This window comes from Equus quagga, chromosome 7 (assembly GCF_021613505.1).
Source record: "Equus quagga isolate Etosha38 chromosome 7, UCLA_HA_Equagga_1.0, whole genome shotgun sequence".
Lineage (NCBI taxonomy): Eukaryota > Metazoa > Chordata > Mammalia > Perissodactyla > Equidae > Equus > Equus quagga.
Genome location: NC_060273.1, coordinates 130,150,797 through 130,162,860, shown reverse-complemented (window position 1 = coordinate 130,162,860; position 12,064 = coordinate 130,150,797). Strand labels below are relative to the sequence as shown.

Here is a 12,064-nt window from a genome sequence, read left to right as displayed (position 1 = left end):
TTCCCGCCTTCCGCTGAGGCGGCTGATTAGATCGATGAGTCATACTCTTTATGCACTGACTGTCCAGCCACACCCTTGGTGTTCCCACCATAACACACACTCTCTCATTTTTCGAAATATGGATAGACCAAGAATTTTCCAAATCTTCAAGTTCTTGTTTGTTTTTACTTAACAATTTCTTCTTCAATTTCTCTCTCCTCTTGCATCTTACTGTAGGCAGCAGGGATGATTCAGGTTGCACTCTTGATTTGTTAATGTTTCATTTATTGTTTGTATTGGTTAATAATGATTCCTCCTTCACTTTCCAAGCCTTGGAGCCAGGCTGTTGACCTGGTTGGAGGTACGTGGAAAGATACACGTACTTAATGTTGTCCCGAAGAGGGAATCATATTGGCGAAGGATCTCAACCAGTGTGCTTTAAAAAGAAAAAAATTGAGGGTATTTTCTTTTTGTCTTCTTGTGCTTCCCTCCCCCATCACCAACTAGATTCAACCACAAACTACCGTTTTCTCCTCTGCTCCCATTACCCTATTTTTATCACTATTTTTTTAGTGTTTGCTACCACAAGTCTCCATTTTGGCTCAAATGTTAGGTGTGGTCAGCAAACAAGCTCTTGCTTTTTATATATTGGTAGAATACATCCACTGTATTCCGTTATTATCTATTATTAAAAATATTACATGCTTATGATAAAATAAGATACAGGAAAAGATAAGAACCTCACCAATAGTATGATCACAAAGGGCAAACCACTGTTAATATTTTGCTATATGTTTTCCAGTCTGTGTACATTTAGATATATGTAATTTTAGAAATGTCTTATGGTATAATTTTGTGTTCTGTTTTCTCTTAATTTACCACCAATATTTTTCCATTTTCTTAAATAATCTATGAAAATATCTTAAGCAGCTACATAACCTTCTATCCAGTGGATAAAGATGATTTTGTTAGACACTTAGGTTGTTTCCAGTTTTGTGTTGCACAAAAATCTTGGACCTTAGCTGTATTTATTAAGCTATACTCACAAAGTAAAATATCTGGGTGGTGTTTTACGTTTCCTGATGTATTCTTTCAAGAAGCAATATAGTGTGGTGGTTAATGTGCAGATTTCAGAGTGATCTATGAGTTCATATTTTGGTTTTTCCACTGATGTGATCTTGGATAAGATATTTCATCTTTCTTGGTATCTGACTCCTTATTCTTTTTTAATGAAGATAATTCACTGGGTTATGGGAAGAGTAAATGAAATTTTTTAAAGCACCCATGCCTTAAACTTAATCGGAGTGCAGTAATTATTTACTTTTATATCATCACATTGCTTTTCAAAAAGTTTGTACCAATAGTTCATAACTGTTTGAACGTATTGAGGAGAAGGTTGTATAGCGGAGAACCTACGGGCACATAAATTGGAACCAGTAAAGGGCATAAAACATGGAAGATGCCAGGGAGGTGTGACTTGTGGCTCCTCCCATTCTTACCTGGGATCCCCAGATGCCAGAGGCTCCAAGGCTCCGTATTTTCCTGTTTAAACATTTCAGGCATATATATTTCTTTAATCCCTGCTTAGGTATTAACTATCCTGTGTACACTTAGCTTTTTGTTTTTTCCATGATATGAGTATTATTTCAGAAAAAAGTTTAAGTCAAGGTATTATTAAAACTATTAACTATTTAACACTTGAATCAAGTCATCTAAGATATCAGCCAAAAGCCATGACACTGAACATATTAGATATTGTCTCTCCCCTCCCAACCCAGTGTTGAAGCTTAAGACCAGCCTTTTGCCTAATGTGCTCAGTAACATAAAGAACAAGTGCATGCGAGCCAGCCCTGGGGGTCTAGTGGTCAGATTCGGCGCTCACCGCCGCGGCCCGGGTTCGTTTCATGCTCGTGGAACCACCCTGCTCATCTGTCAGCTGTCACGGGGTGGTGGCAGCTCACATAGAGAACTGAACTAACAGCTAGGATACCAAGCTGTGCACTGAGGCTTTAAAAAAGGAAAGCAACAGCAACAAGTGTGTGTTTTACATTTTTAAAATTTTTTTCGCTTCATAGGCTCGTTGCTTTATGCAATGTCTGCCTGTGTAGAAATTTTAGCACCTGTAAATGTCATCTTTCTGCTTGTGTGTTTGTATATGTCGGGCCAATTGTCTCTCCAGGCATGTCGTACTATCAGTGTAATACATCCCAGGTAGATGATTAATTGGGCCAAACCAAAATAGAAGTACAGTAAATGTCTGATTGTTGTCTAGAGTTAGGAAGAATTATGAATAGAGCACATATTTGAGCAACAGTGTATTCTGTGAAATAGTTTTCAATTTTTTTCAAAATTTTATTTCAAAATAATTTTCAGCAATGAATCAGACCTATTACAAATTGGGCTACAAAGTTTGCAGGCTTTCTTTTATCTGTCAGTGCCTCGTGCTATTCTGCTTATTTCTCCTTTTTTCTTATCCCATGTCTAAGGGAACACAGAGGAAGAAGGGTAACACTAACGCATGAAATATCCTTCTCGAAGAAATAATTCACCCAAAAAGATTCTTTGAAAAACTTGTTTGTTTAGAGACGGGAACCATACGAATGACTCCCGGGTGCCAGCTCTCTGTGCTGTGCTGGTGCCATTTCCTGTAATCCTCAAAACCCCTTTGAGCTAGTGGCGTCCTAACATCCATGAGAATCTGAGCCTCATTGCTCAATAAACTGAGGGGCTTTGCCTGATTCACCATTTGGAACAGAACTGGAAAGTACTAGATGCTCAAAAATATTAACTGGACTAATGGATTAATCTGTTGAGTTTACGTGTCTGGTAAGGGACTGGGCCAGATTCAACTTAGGGACTTGCTAATAACAATTGTTGTCAGTGTTTGCTGGGTTCTTCCTGTGTGCCGGGCACAGAGCTACACGTTACACGGATTCCTGTTTACTCCTGACAGTGGTCCTCCAAGGGCAGATGCTTTAAATATCCTCATTTTACAGAGAAATCACTGGTATCGTGCTAGAACTAGGATTTGAACCCCAAGAGTGTCACCCCAGGGCCCGTGATTTTAGTTAACCAAATTACACTGCTTCTGTCAGTTGCCTGCCATTTCCTTATAGGAAATGTTACCAAGGGTTCTGGGGAAAAACAGAGTTGTGTGGTCAAAAAACAGGGGGAACATGGGGTTAAAAGAAATGAAACTTGGTTCCAGACTTTAGGAATTCTCAGAGCTTTCAGGATGCTAATGCAACTTATCAATCCTTGAGAGAGGACATAGAATGCAACATTTTCTGAATGTGCTTAGTCCCCTTTGTCCCCCCAGGACACTATTAGCATCTCCCTGAGCCAGTATTCTGTGGAACAACTCATGAAATGCTTGCCAAACTCAACAGATCCTGCTACATCATCTCCCTCCTAAAGAGGAGGGTGAGAAAGAAGTCCTCAGAAGTCTGCTCCTTCCTGGTAGGGCTTGGAGTCATACATGGATTCTTTTCATGGTATTGTATGTCTGTGTTTTAAAGAAAATAATTAGCATTATTTTAACATTTCATGTAATTTTCTTAGAGTGAACCAAATGAGTTTTGTTGAGAAAAGGATGGGGGCCGTGGGTACCCACGTCAGTTGTGCAATGTGTGTTTTTCTACGTCCCTGTTTCCCTGAGCTAATAAAGTGATAGAATCGTGGTGACAGTGCTTTGCATCAGCCTCCAGTGAATGGAAAGGTTACCATGAGAACTTAATCTAGTCCTTCTGACATTGTACTTCCTATGGCGCAAAGAGTGACCAATTATATTCTACGTATAGAAATATCTGGTCTTTGTTTTTATTCTTTTGTAAAATATTTCATGTGCTGATTTTCCAAAACATTTAGGGAGAGAAATTGACTTGTAATACTTGAAAGTTCATGGAACAGGGCACTGCATTGAAACAGGGTTTGTCCAGAAAAAACACACTTTCCCTTTTTTGGCCAGCAGTTCTACTTTGGGGACGTTGATTCCGTAGAGCGCTGCGTGATAGAGACCAAGATTTATAGTTGGTGATTTCCTGAATAACAACTCAGATAGCAAATGCCTCAACGAAACAACTTTCATATGTTCTGCAAGGCACAAAGTAACGCAGTAAAACGGATCATTTGTCTCAGGATTTTTATGAGTTTCTTTTTTTGTCTCTTGCAAGACAAAATGACATTAATTATTTTCCCTTTCGGCTTTGACCTAAAATTGGAAAAATATCACCTTTCTCCCAGCGTCCTCTCACTTCCCCCTTCTTCTCCCTGCCTCACGTGGATCAGACCATCTACATTTACACATAGAGATACTTATGGAAACCACCTCAACTCCAAGAAAAGGTTGAAGAGAGATTGCTTGAATGATAAAAAGGAAATTCCTCTTCCTTTCCTTTAGTTTCTCTGTGCCTGCTAAGTGGGCCACGTTTTCCCTGCAGAGAGGAGGAAGAATAGCAATACTAGTAGGAATTTGTCGCTCCACCCTGGCATAGAAGGAAGATAAAGTTCTCCAACAACCTTGAGATGCTCATAGGAGCTTCAACTTTGGCTCGGGGATGAGACATTCACATCTTGGTGCTGTGGTTCAGGAGGAGTAATCAATAGAAGTCATAGGGAAGAAGCAATAAATGCAAGGACAGCAGGAAGTGACACAGGCCAATTGTGGTCTTCATTTCCATGTGTCATTAAGTCAAATTTGAAGATAGGCTTTTGGTGACATATGAGGTCTTTCCAGCTTGGTTGTATGTACACATATTTTCTGTGTACATAAATCTTAGAGGTATGAATCATTGAAATAGAATTGAGAGTCTGGAAGTAACTTTTCACATTTACGGATAACTGATTTTCACAAGGGTGCTAAGGCAATTTAATAGAGGAAAATGTCGTCTTTTCAGCAAATCGTGCTCGGACAACTGGGTATCCACATGCCAAGGAATGAATTTGAATCCTTACCTCTCATTGTATACAAAAAATAACTCAAAATGGATCAAAGGCCTAAATATAAGAATTAAAACTATAAAACTCTTAGAAGAAAACATAGGTGAAAATTTGTGATCTTCAGTTAGGCAATGGTTTCTTAGACATGACACCAAAAGTCCAAGCAACAAGAGAATAGATAAATGGGACTTAGTCAAAATTAAAAACGTCTTATGCTTCAAAAGATACCATCAAGAAAGTGAAAAGACAATATACAGAATGGAGAAATATTTTCAAATCATACACCTGGTAAGGGATTTGTATACCATATACATAAAGAACTCTTATAACTCAATTATAAAAGGACAACCCAACCAAAACTTGGGCAATGGATTTGATATTACTCTGAAGAAGATATACAGATGGGTGGTAAGCACGTAAAAAGATGCTGAATATCATTAATCATCAGAGAAATGAAAATCAAAACCATAATGAGATGCCTCCTTGCATCTACTAGGATGGCTATAATCAAAAAGACAGCTAAGTGTTGGCAAGGAGGTGGGGAGATTCAAATCCTCACACACTACTGGTAGGAAGGTAAAATGTTGCAGTTGCTTCGGAAGACAGCCTGAAAGTTCCTAAAAAGATTAAACAGAGTTACTTATGATCAAGTAATCCCACTCCTAGGTATATATCCAAGAGAAATGAGAACATATGTCCATGCAAAAACTTGTACATGATGTTTATAGCAGCATTATTCATAATAACCAAAAAGTGGAAATAACACAGATGTCCATAAACTGAAAAATGGATAAATGAAATGTGATATATCCATACAGTGGAGTATTATTCAGTAATAAAAAGGAGTATAGTACTAAGACATTCTACACCATGGATGAACCTTGAAAACGTTGTGCTAAGTGAAACAAGCCAATCACAAAGGCCACATGTTGTACGAGTCCATTTATATGAAATGTCCAGAATGAACAGATCTATAGACAGAAGTCAGATTAGTGGGTTTGGGTTTGGGAGTAAATGGGGAGTGACTGTTAATGAGTGTAGGGTTTCTTTTTGAAATTATGAAGTGTTCTAAAGTTGGTATGGTGGTGGTCTCACAACCCTGACAATGTGCTGAAAATCATTGCATTGTACATCTTAAATGGGTGAGTGTATGGTGTGTGGATTATCTCAATAAAGCTATTAAAACAAAATCATATTACATAATTACAGTGTCATTGAATTCCATTATCATTTTAGACTCATGGACTAAAAACTCAGCTCAGAGTTTCAAGTGACTTCTTCCAGTACACCTAGCTCTTGGTCGTAGAGCCAGACTTCCTGAACGTCAGGCCAGTTGTCTCTACATTGTGATTGTTATAGGAAGTTTGACCCCAACAGATCATAAAAATCACACTTAGGATTTTTATTGGTTTGGCTGGGTAATGCCAGCTTACCAGGTAACAAGTAAGCCATGGAGGTTAGGTCAGCAGTAGAAGTTTAATTCTTTCTCATGTAAGGTGGTGCAAGGCAAGGATGAGGGGGTACTGGGGGTTCTTTACCACACGGTCAGGGACCCAGGCTGATGGAGGTTTTTCCACCTTCTCTTTCAAGATTGCCGTGGGCTCTAGTATCCAGCTAGCAGACAGGGAGGCAGGAGTGGAGGCTCGTCCATGGGAGGCCTTCCTGAGGCAGGCTCAGGGGTGGTGCACATCATTTCCCCTCACATCTGGTGATCGTGACCCAGCCACTTGGCCCAACACAGATACTGTGGGCATGGGAAATGCAGACCTTGGCCAGCAGCCTCTCCTAGCTGTCTCCAGCCCCTGGGAAGAACCATTTGGTGTCTGTGCTCCAAGTTCTCTTGCCTTACACTTCTGGAAAATACATCAGAGGGATGTTCAGCCCACATGATGACTGGATGCTGGTTTAGAAATTTGCATATTGTGATTCCTGCTTCGTTGTGAGGTATTTTAATACCTTTAGAGCAATGTTGATCCAGCTGGTTATTCTGTCAACAGAGTTTACCACCTGTCCCAGAAGAGTAGTCTTGCTGTCAGTCAATGTGTATTGATCATATATTGACTAGTAATGTTTCCAAGTAATATATTTGAAAACCCTTTGAGATCCTGTCTAGGCTTGCAGGGAGTTCTTGAGGAGGTGAGTCTATTTGCATAGACTCTAGGCTTCCCATACCCAACGCCTGCTTGCAACAGCACCCACGAGAGGCAGCCCAGGCCACTATCATTTACTGCTGTGAGGTAGGTGACTGAGAAAGAGGTGACAGAGGGAGTTAGAATAAATGTAGCTCTGGGATATCGGCAGTGAATAGGCTATCCTTGGACCTTACACTGGAAGAGCGGCAGCATGTGCGTCTTCAAACCATGGGACTCTTACTGCCACCCTGAAAGTAGCCTGGAGTGTCTTGTGATCACTTTTATTTTACACTGGGCTGTGGGACCGGACTGAAGGATTCAATCTTGTTTGGTGAATTGTGAGAAGTTAAAGTTGGAATTAAAGGGGCAGAGGGCCCTGGCAGCTTCTTGAGGGCTTTCAGTTACTAGCTGTGTGGCCTTGGGCTTTTCTGAGCCTCAGATTATCATCTGCAAATGGTGATCCTCATAGCACCTCTTCTTAAGGGGTGGTCTTGAGGATTAAATGATAATCTTCATAAAGTATTAAATCCAGGTTTGAATAGCACTAGGTTTAAATAGTACTAGCACAAAATAGTTTCATAAGTACTAGTTATCGTTGATGATAATAGCATCTTCTTTTGACTTTCAAGGTAGTGAAAAGGAGATATCTGCATTGATGCTTACTGTTGCAAAATGATGCTACATTTACAAGTCTTTGGCAATGTCCTAAAAGATTTTTTGGTGCAACTGTGATGCTTGGAAAATTTTTTTCTTAACAGTCAGAATCTTTTCTTTAATGACAATGTTTTGAGTACCCACCATGTGCAAACACATTGCCAGGCACAGGGGGATTATAAAGAGAAAGAAGAGATGGCCTTTGCCTTCGAGTAGCTCGTAATGTCATAAGCGTTAACAGTGGCTACATTTTAGATAGGCTGTAGCCAGCCTCAGTTTTTGGTATGATTAGTTTTTTAAAGCAACTTCACATATGTTCTAATACAGACAAAAATAGGTGTGGTTATCCAAGTCTAAATTATCATACTTCAGAGTTGTTTTCATTTTAGCTTCCTTCCTCTTGGTCCCAACTATCAACTTATCTCCACTACTTCTACTAAAAATTGTCAGTTTACCTGTCCCCCACCCTTCACACATATCCCCCAGTTATGGGATTACTATAAAGCAATTATATATTGTTGTGTGGAAAACAATTTCTTAAATTTTTTCAAGGTAATTATTTCAAAGCAGATTGTTTTAACGAGAAATAGCATGATGCTGTAATTTGCAGTTTATTTAGATTAGAAATTCAGTCTAGTGCAGTGGCTTTTAACTTGGCCAGATTTTTATTAAAAAGGCAACATTATTAGTGATTTCTTAAATTTTTAAAAAATTTATCAAGTCTATAGTACTCTTACCTCTGTTTACTTGAAGGAAGGCTCATGTGTTAATGATCCTCTGAGGGGTCTGGCTATCTAGGTTGGTGCTCACGCTAATAGTTTATGATTTATTTGTGGATCAGTGGCAGGGAGGTGGGGTCTCTGTCGCTGGGAGCCTGCACACCTGCCTTTTGGATCTTGGTAATAGTTCCTTAAGAATGGGTAGGAGTAGCATTATCCTCCTAACCCTGGCAGGTTCTCGGCACCTCAATGTGAAATGTGAACTGGCCTGGCTCCCCTCCTGCTGTGTGTCCTTGAGCCAGTAATGACCTTGGTGCTCTCTTTTGTATAATACTGGCACAGTGTCCTAAGATTTAATCTGATCTTTTTCTGAAATATTTTTTCAGAACCCAATAAATGCTATACCTTCCCGAAAAGTTACAATGTTGTAATAAGTTCCTGGTAGTGGAAAAAGGAATGTGTATTATTTAAAGAAGACTATGTCTGCTTTCCAAATTTTGATGTCTCTTTTCCAAGCCTTCCTACCTTTCCTGGTAGTTGTTCCTGGGCCGAGGCAGTGGCAGATTTTACAGCACCTTGGACTATGCTCTCCCCAAAGCATAACCCCTACAAGAATCTTTTCTGCTAAGAGCCCATAAACTTAGAGTCATTCTTTTCTGTAGTGTCAGCAGGACTAATTCCACCCAAACAGAATGCTTTGGCCTTTTTCCTCTTTGGCACAAAAGGGAATTGGCCGAGTCTCAGATAAAGGTGAGGTTGACGAGCGCTGGCGTGGTCCTGAGTTCAGTGCCTCTGGGCTTGTGCCCCCTTGTTCATCTCGTGCTCTGAATCCTCATCCCACCCAGGAAGTCCTGTCTTCCCATCTATGACACTCGAAGATGTTTCGGGTCCTGCTCCCTTTGTTAACGTCTCCATCACTCATAGTGAGATGCTGCAGCTCTTCATTTACAGAAAGTTACCCAACTGGAGTCACTTTAAGGTTTTTTTGATCCCTTTAGGTGGATGGAAGTCTGCTTAGTTGAAGAATTGCCACCAACCACTGAGCTGGAAGAAGGACTCCGGAACGGAGTTTACCTTGCCAAGTTAGCCAAGTTCTTTGCCCCAAAAATGGTATCGGAGAAGAAGATCTATGATGTGGAACAAACACGTTATAAGGTAACTGACATCTAATTGGTTTTGGCTTCCAGCTAAAAGTGAAAGTTCAGTTTTTCAGTTCAGTATTTCCTTTCCCTTCTTTTAATGTTTCTACAAGGATTTTGGATGTGGGGGGTGATGCCCTTGTTCTTTGAAGACTGTTAATAATCCCTCTTGAGGCAGCAGCAGTTTTAAAAGCAAAGTGTTTCTGTTTCTGGGCTGAGGCACAGAGACCTTTGATTTGTGGGGCTTCCAAGCCCCCATCATTCCTTCATGAAGGTCATTTTTATTAGCGCCAGTAAATGTAAAGTGGGGACACTTCACCCCCACTTTATTCACCACCACGCAGTTTATTACTCCCCTCGTTCCCATCAGGGAATACAGTGCCCTGCTGGGACTTGAACTTGTGGCCCTACAGAGTTAGGGCCAATGTGATAAAAAGGGTACTGATGCTGAATAGTCAGGAATTACTTTCCCTTTGGTGTTTAAAACAAAATAAGAGTAACCTTTTTGTATGCAGCTAGTTTTAAGAATTATTTCATGGTTAATTTGGGAAGGCATATGGGGGAGAAAGCAAAACCAAAATAAACACCAATCTTGTATTAATAAAAAAAAATTTTGATATTTTGGAGACACATGTCTAAGCATTTACGGATAAAATGATACGTCTAGGATTTGCTTCAAAATAATTGGGAGGAAGCTGGATAGATAACTCAGGACTGGCCGTAGTTCATAATTGTTGAGGTCAGATGATGGGTGCCTAGCAGTTCATTATACTGTCTGCTTTTTTATGTTTGAAATTTTCTGTTAAAAAGTGAAGGAGGAAAAAGTAAACGCTGACCTAAAAGACCCCTTCGTTAGATGTGTCTACAAAAGGGAATTTAAAAATGTGTGGTGTTTCCTTCTAGAATACGTGATCTCTTGTTCACTTCGGGTCAAGGTTTCTAAAGCTTCTTTGAAACTTGATTCTTTATTTTCTTAATGTATTTGGTTCTTTATATCAGTATTTTTTACCTGCAGATTTTCAAGTACTCTTAAAAGTTATTTTCTTACAACTGCAAGGACAACATTAAGTATAGTTGAAAATGGAATAATTTCCCAATTATTGCATGATTCATACTACCCTTCAGTTGTTATTGAGACAAAATTTAGTTTTAAAATATGTATATTGAATTCAGAGCAAATGTTCCAGTAATTTAGCCTAACCGTAGACAAGATGAATTGACAAATCTTTTTTGACAAGTCTGTTTTCATGGTCTAGTCTAAAAGGTAACCGAGCATAAGTTTCTGCCTTGAGTGATGTTATGAATAAAAGTGTTACATTTGTTAAAATAAGTTTGAGTGTGAGTCATGTGTTTCACCCTAGAGTTTTCAGCTCATTATAGCCTTTTGCAAGACTTTAATGAAGCAATGACTTAGCCAAAATTAAAGTTGTTTTTTTTAATTTTGAGAAATATTTTTAAAAGTTCAGAAAAAAGTTATTTGTAGCTCCACATCACAAAATGAACTAACATTCATCCATATTTTAGAGCACAAGTTTTCTTTCTTCCATGGCTTCCATAATGGTCATTACCAAGATCTAACCCTATTAGTACCAACGGCCATGTAGATTTGACAACACAGAGTGTAGCTGGGCTGGGTTCCCGCCACACTGGAAGGGGATTGTGGGTATTTTGTTTTGCTGTTGATGGCAAAAATCAGGCCAGAAAGATCTTCAGTGGAGGTGAGCCTCAGAGCAGAGAGTGGGCTAATTCTTTCCTCTTCCTGGCACCTTGAAGAGGTGTCTCTTTCCAGTTCAGCTGTGGACCTCCTTGTGGCAATTAATCAGGTACAGTTTCCTCCTGGCATCAGAGATCCAACTATTTGAGTAAATAGCAACTTCTCTTTGGGTTGGGGACAGGAAATATTTCCAGGCTCTTGTTGCAAAATAAATTACCTGTGGAACTTAGGCAGGTGGTGATGTTCCTGAGCATAACATGGTGCCAGAGGAAGATGTTCTGTTTTGCCATCCCCCGTCCCATGAGGAAAGGATGCTGGGAGAAGGGCGGATAGAAGGGAAGTGGCAGAAGGAGGGAGGAAGGGTGATGCCAGCTGTGACGTGGGAGAGGACCTGGGACAAATGGAAACTACCCCTCTGTTAATTCACTGGAGAAAAGAGGCTTTTCTTTTTTTCCTTTTATTAAATCTGTGAAAGTGCCTAATATCCTTGAATGGGAATTTTTAGTGATTTGCCATGTAATCATAAAATTTCCTTTTAAGCCCATTTCATTTCTTTTACAAAAATGAAAGGAGACAAATGTTAGTGAACGGGAGACTTCACTTCCTGTTGCTGTGTTCCTCAGGACTAAAGCCCGTCACATGGTCCTTCCCAAGGAGTCATAGGACTGTGACAAAGACATTGAAACACAAGGGAATGCTCGCTGACCCGGGCCAGCCCCTTGATGTGCCATCTGGAAACCATGAGTTCAGCAAGCTGGGGCTCTCACTGCAGGGTCTGCCTAGACTGCA

At 39.9% G+C, this 12,064-nt stretch overlaps 1 protein-coding gene across 2 annotated transcripts in view; it reads left to right on the top strand.

The window, feature by feature from the left end:
- IQGAP2 (IQ motif containing GTPase activating protein 2) overlaps positions 1-12,064 on the top strand; it is a 267,686-nt gene that overhangs the window by 121,196 nt on the left and 134,426 nt on the right. For both annotated transcript variants that reach the window (XM_046666170.1, XM_046666171.1), the window contains exon 3: positions 9,421-9,577. In XM_046666170.1, coding sequence (XP_046522126.1) covers positions 9,421-9,577 — 157 coding nt within the window. The remainder of the gene's footprint in view (positions 1-9,420; positions 9,578-12,064) is intronic.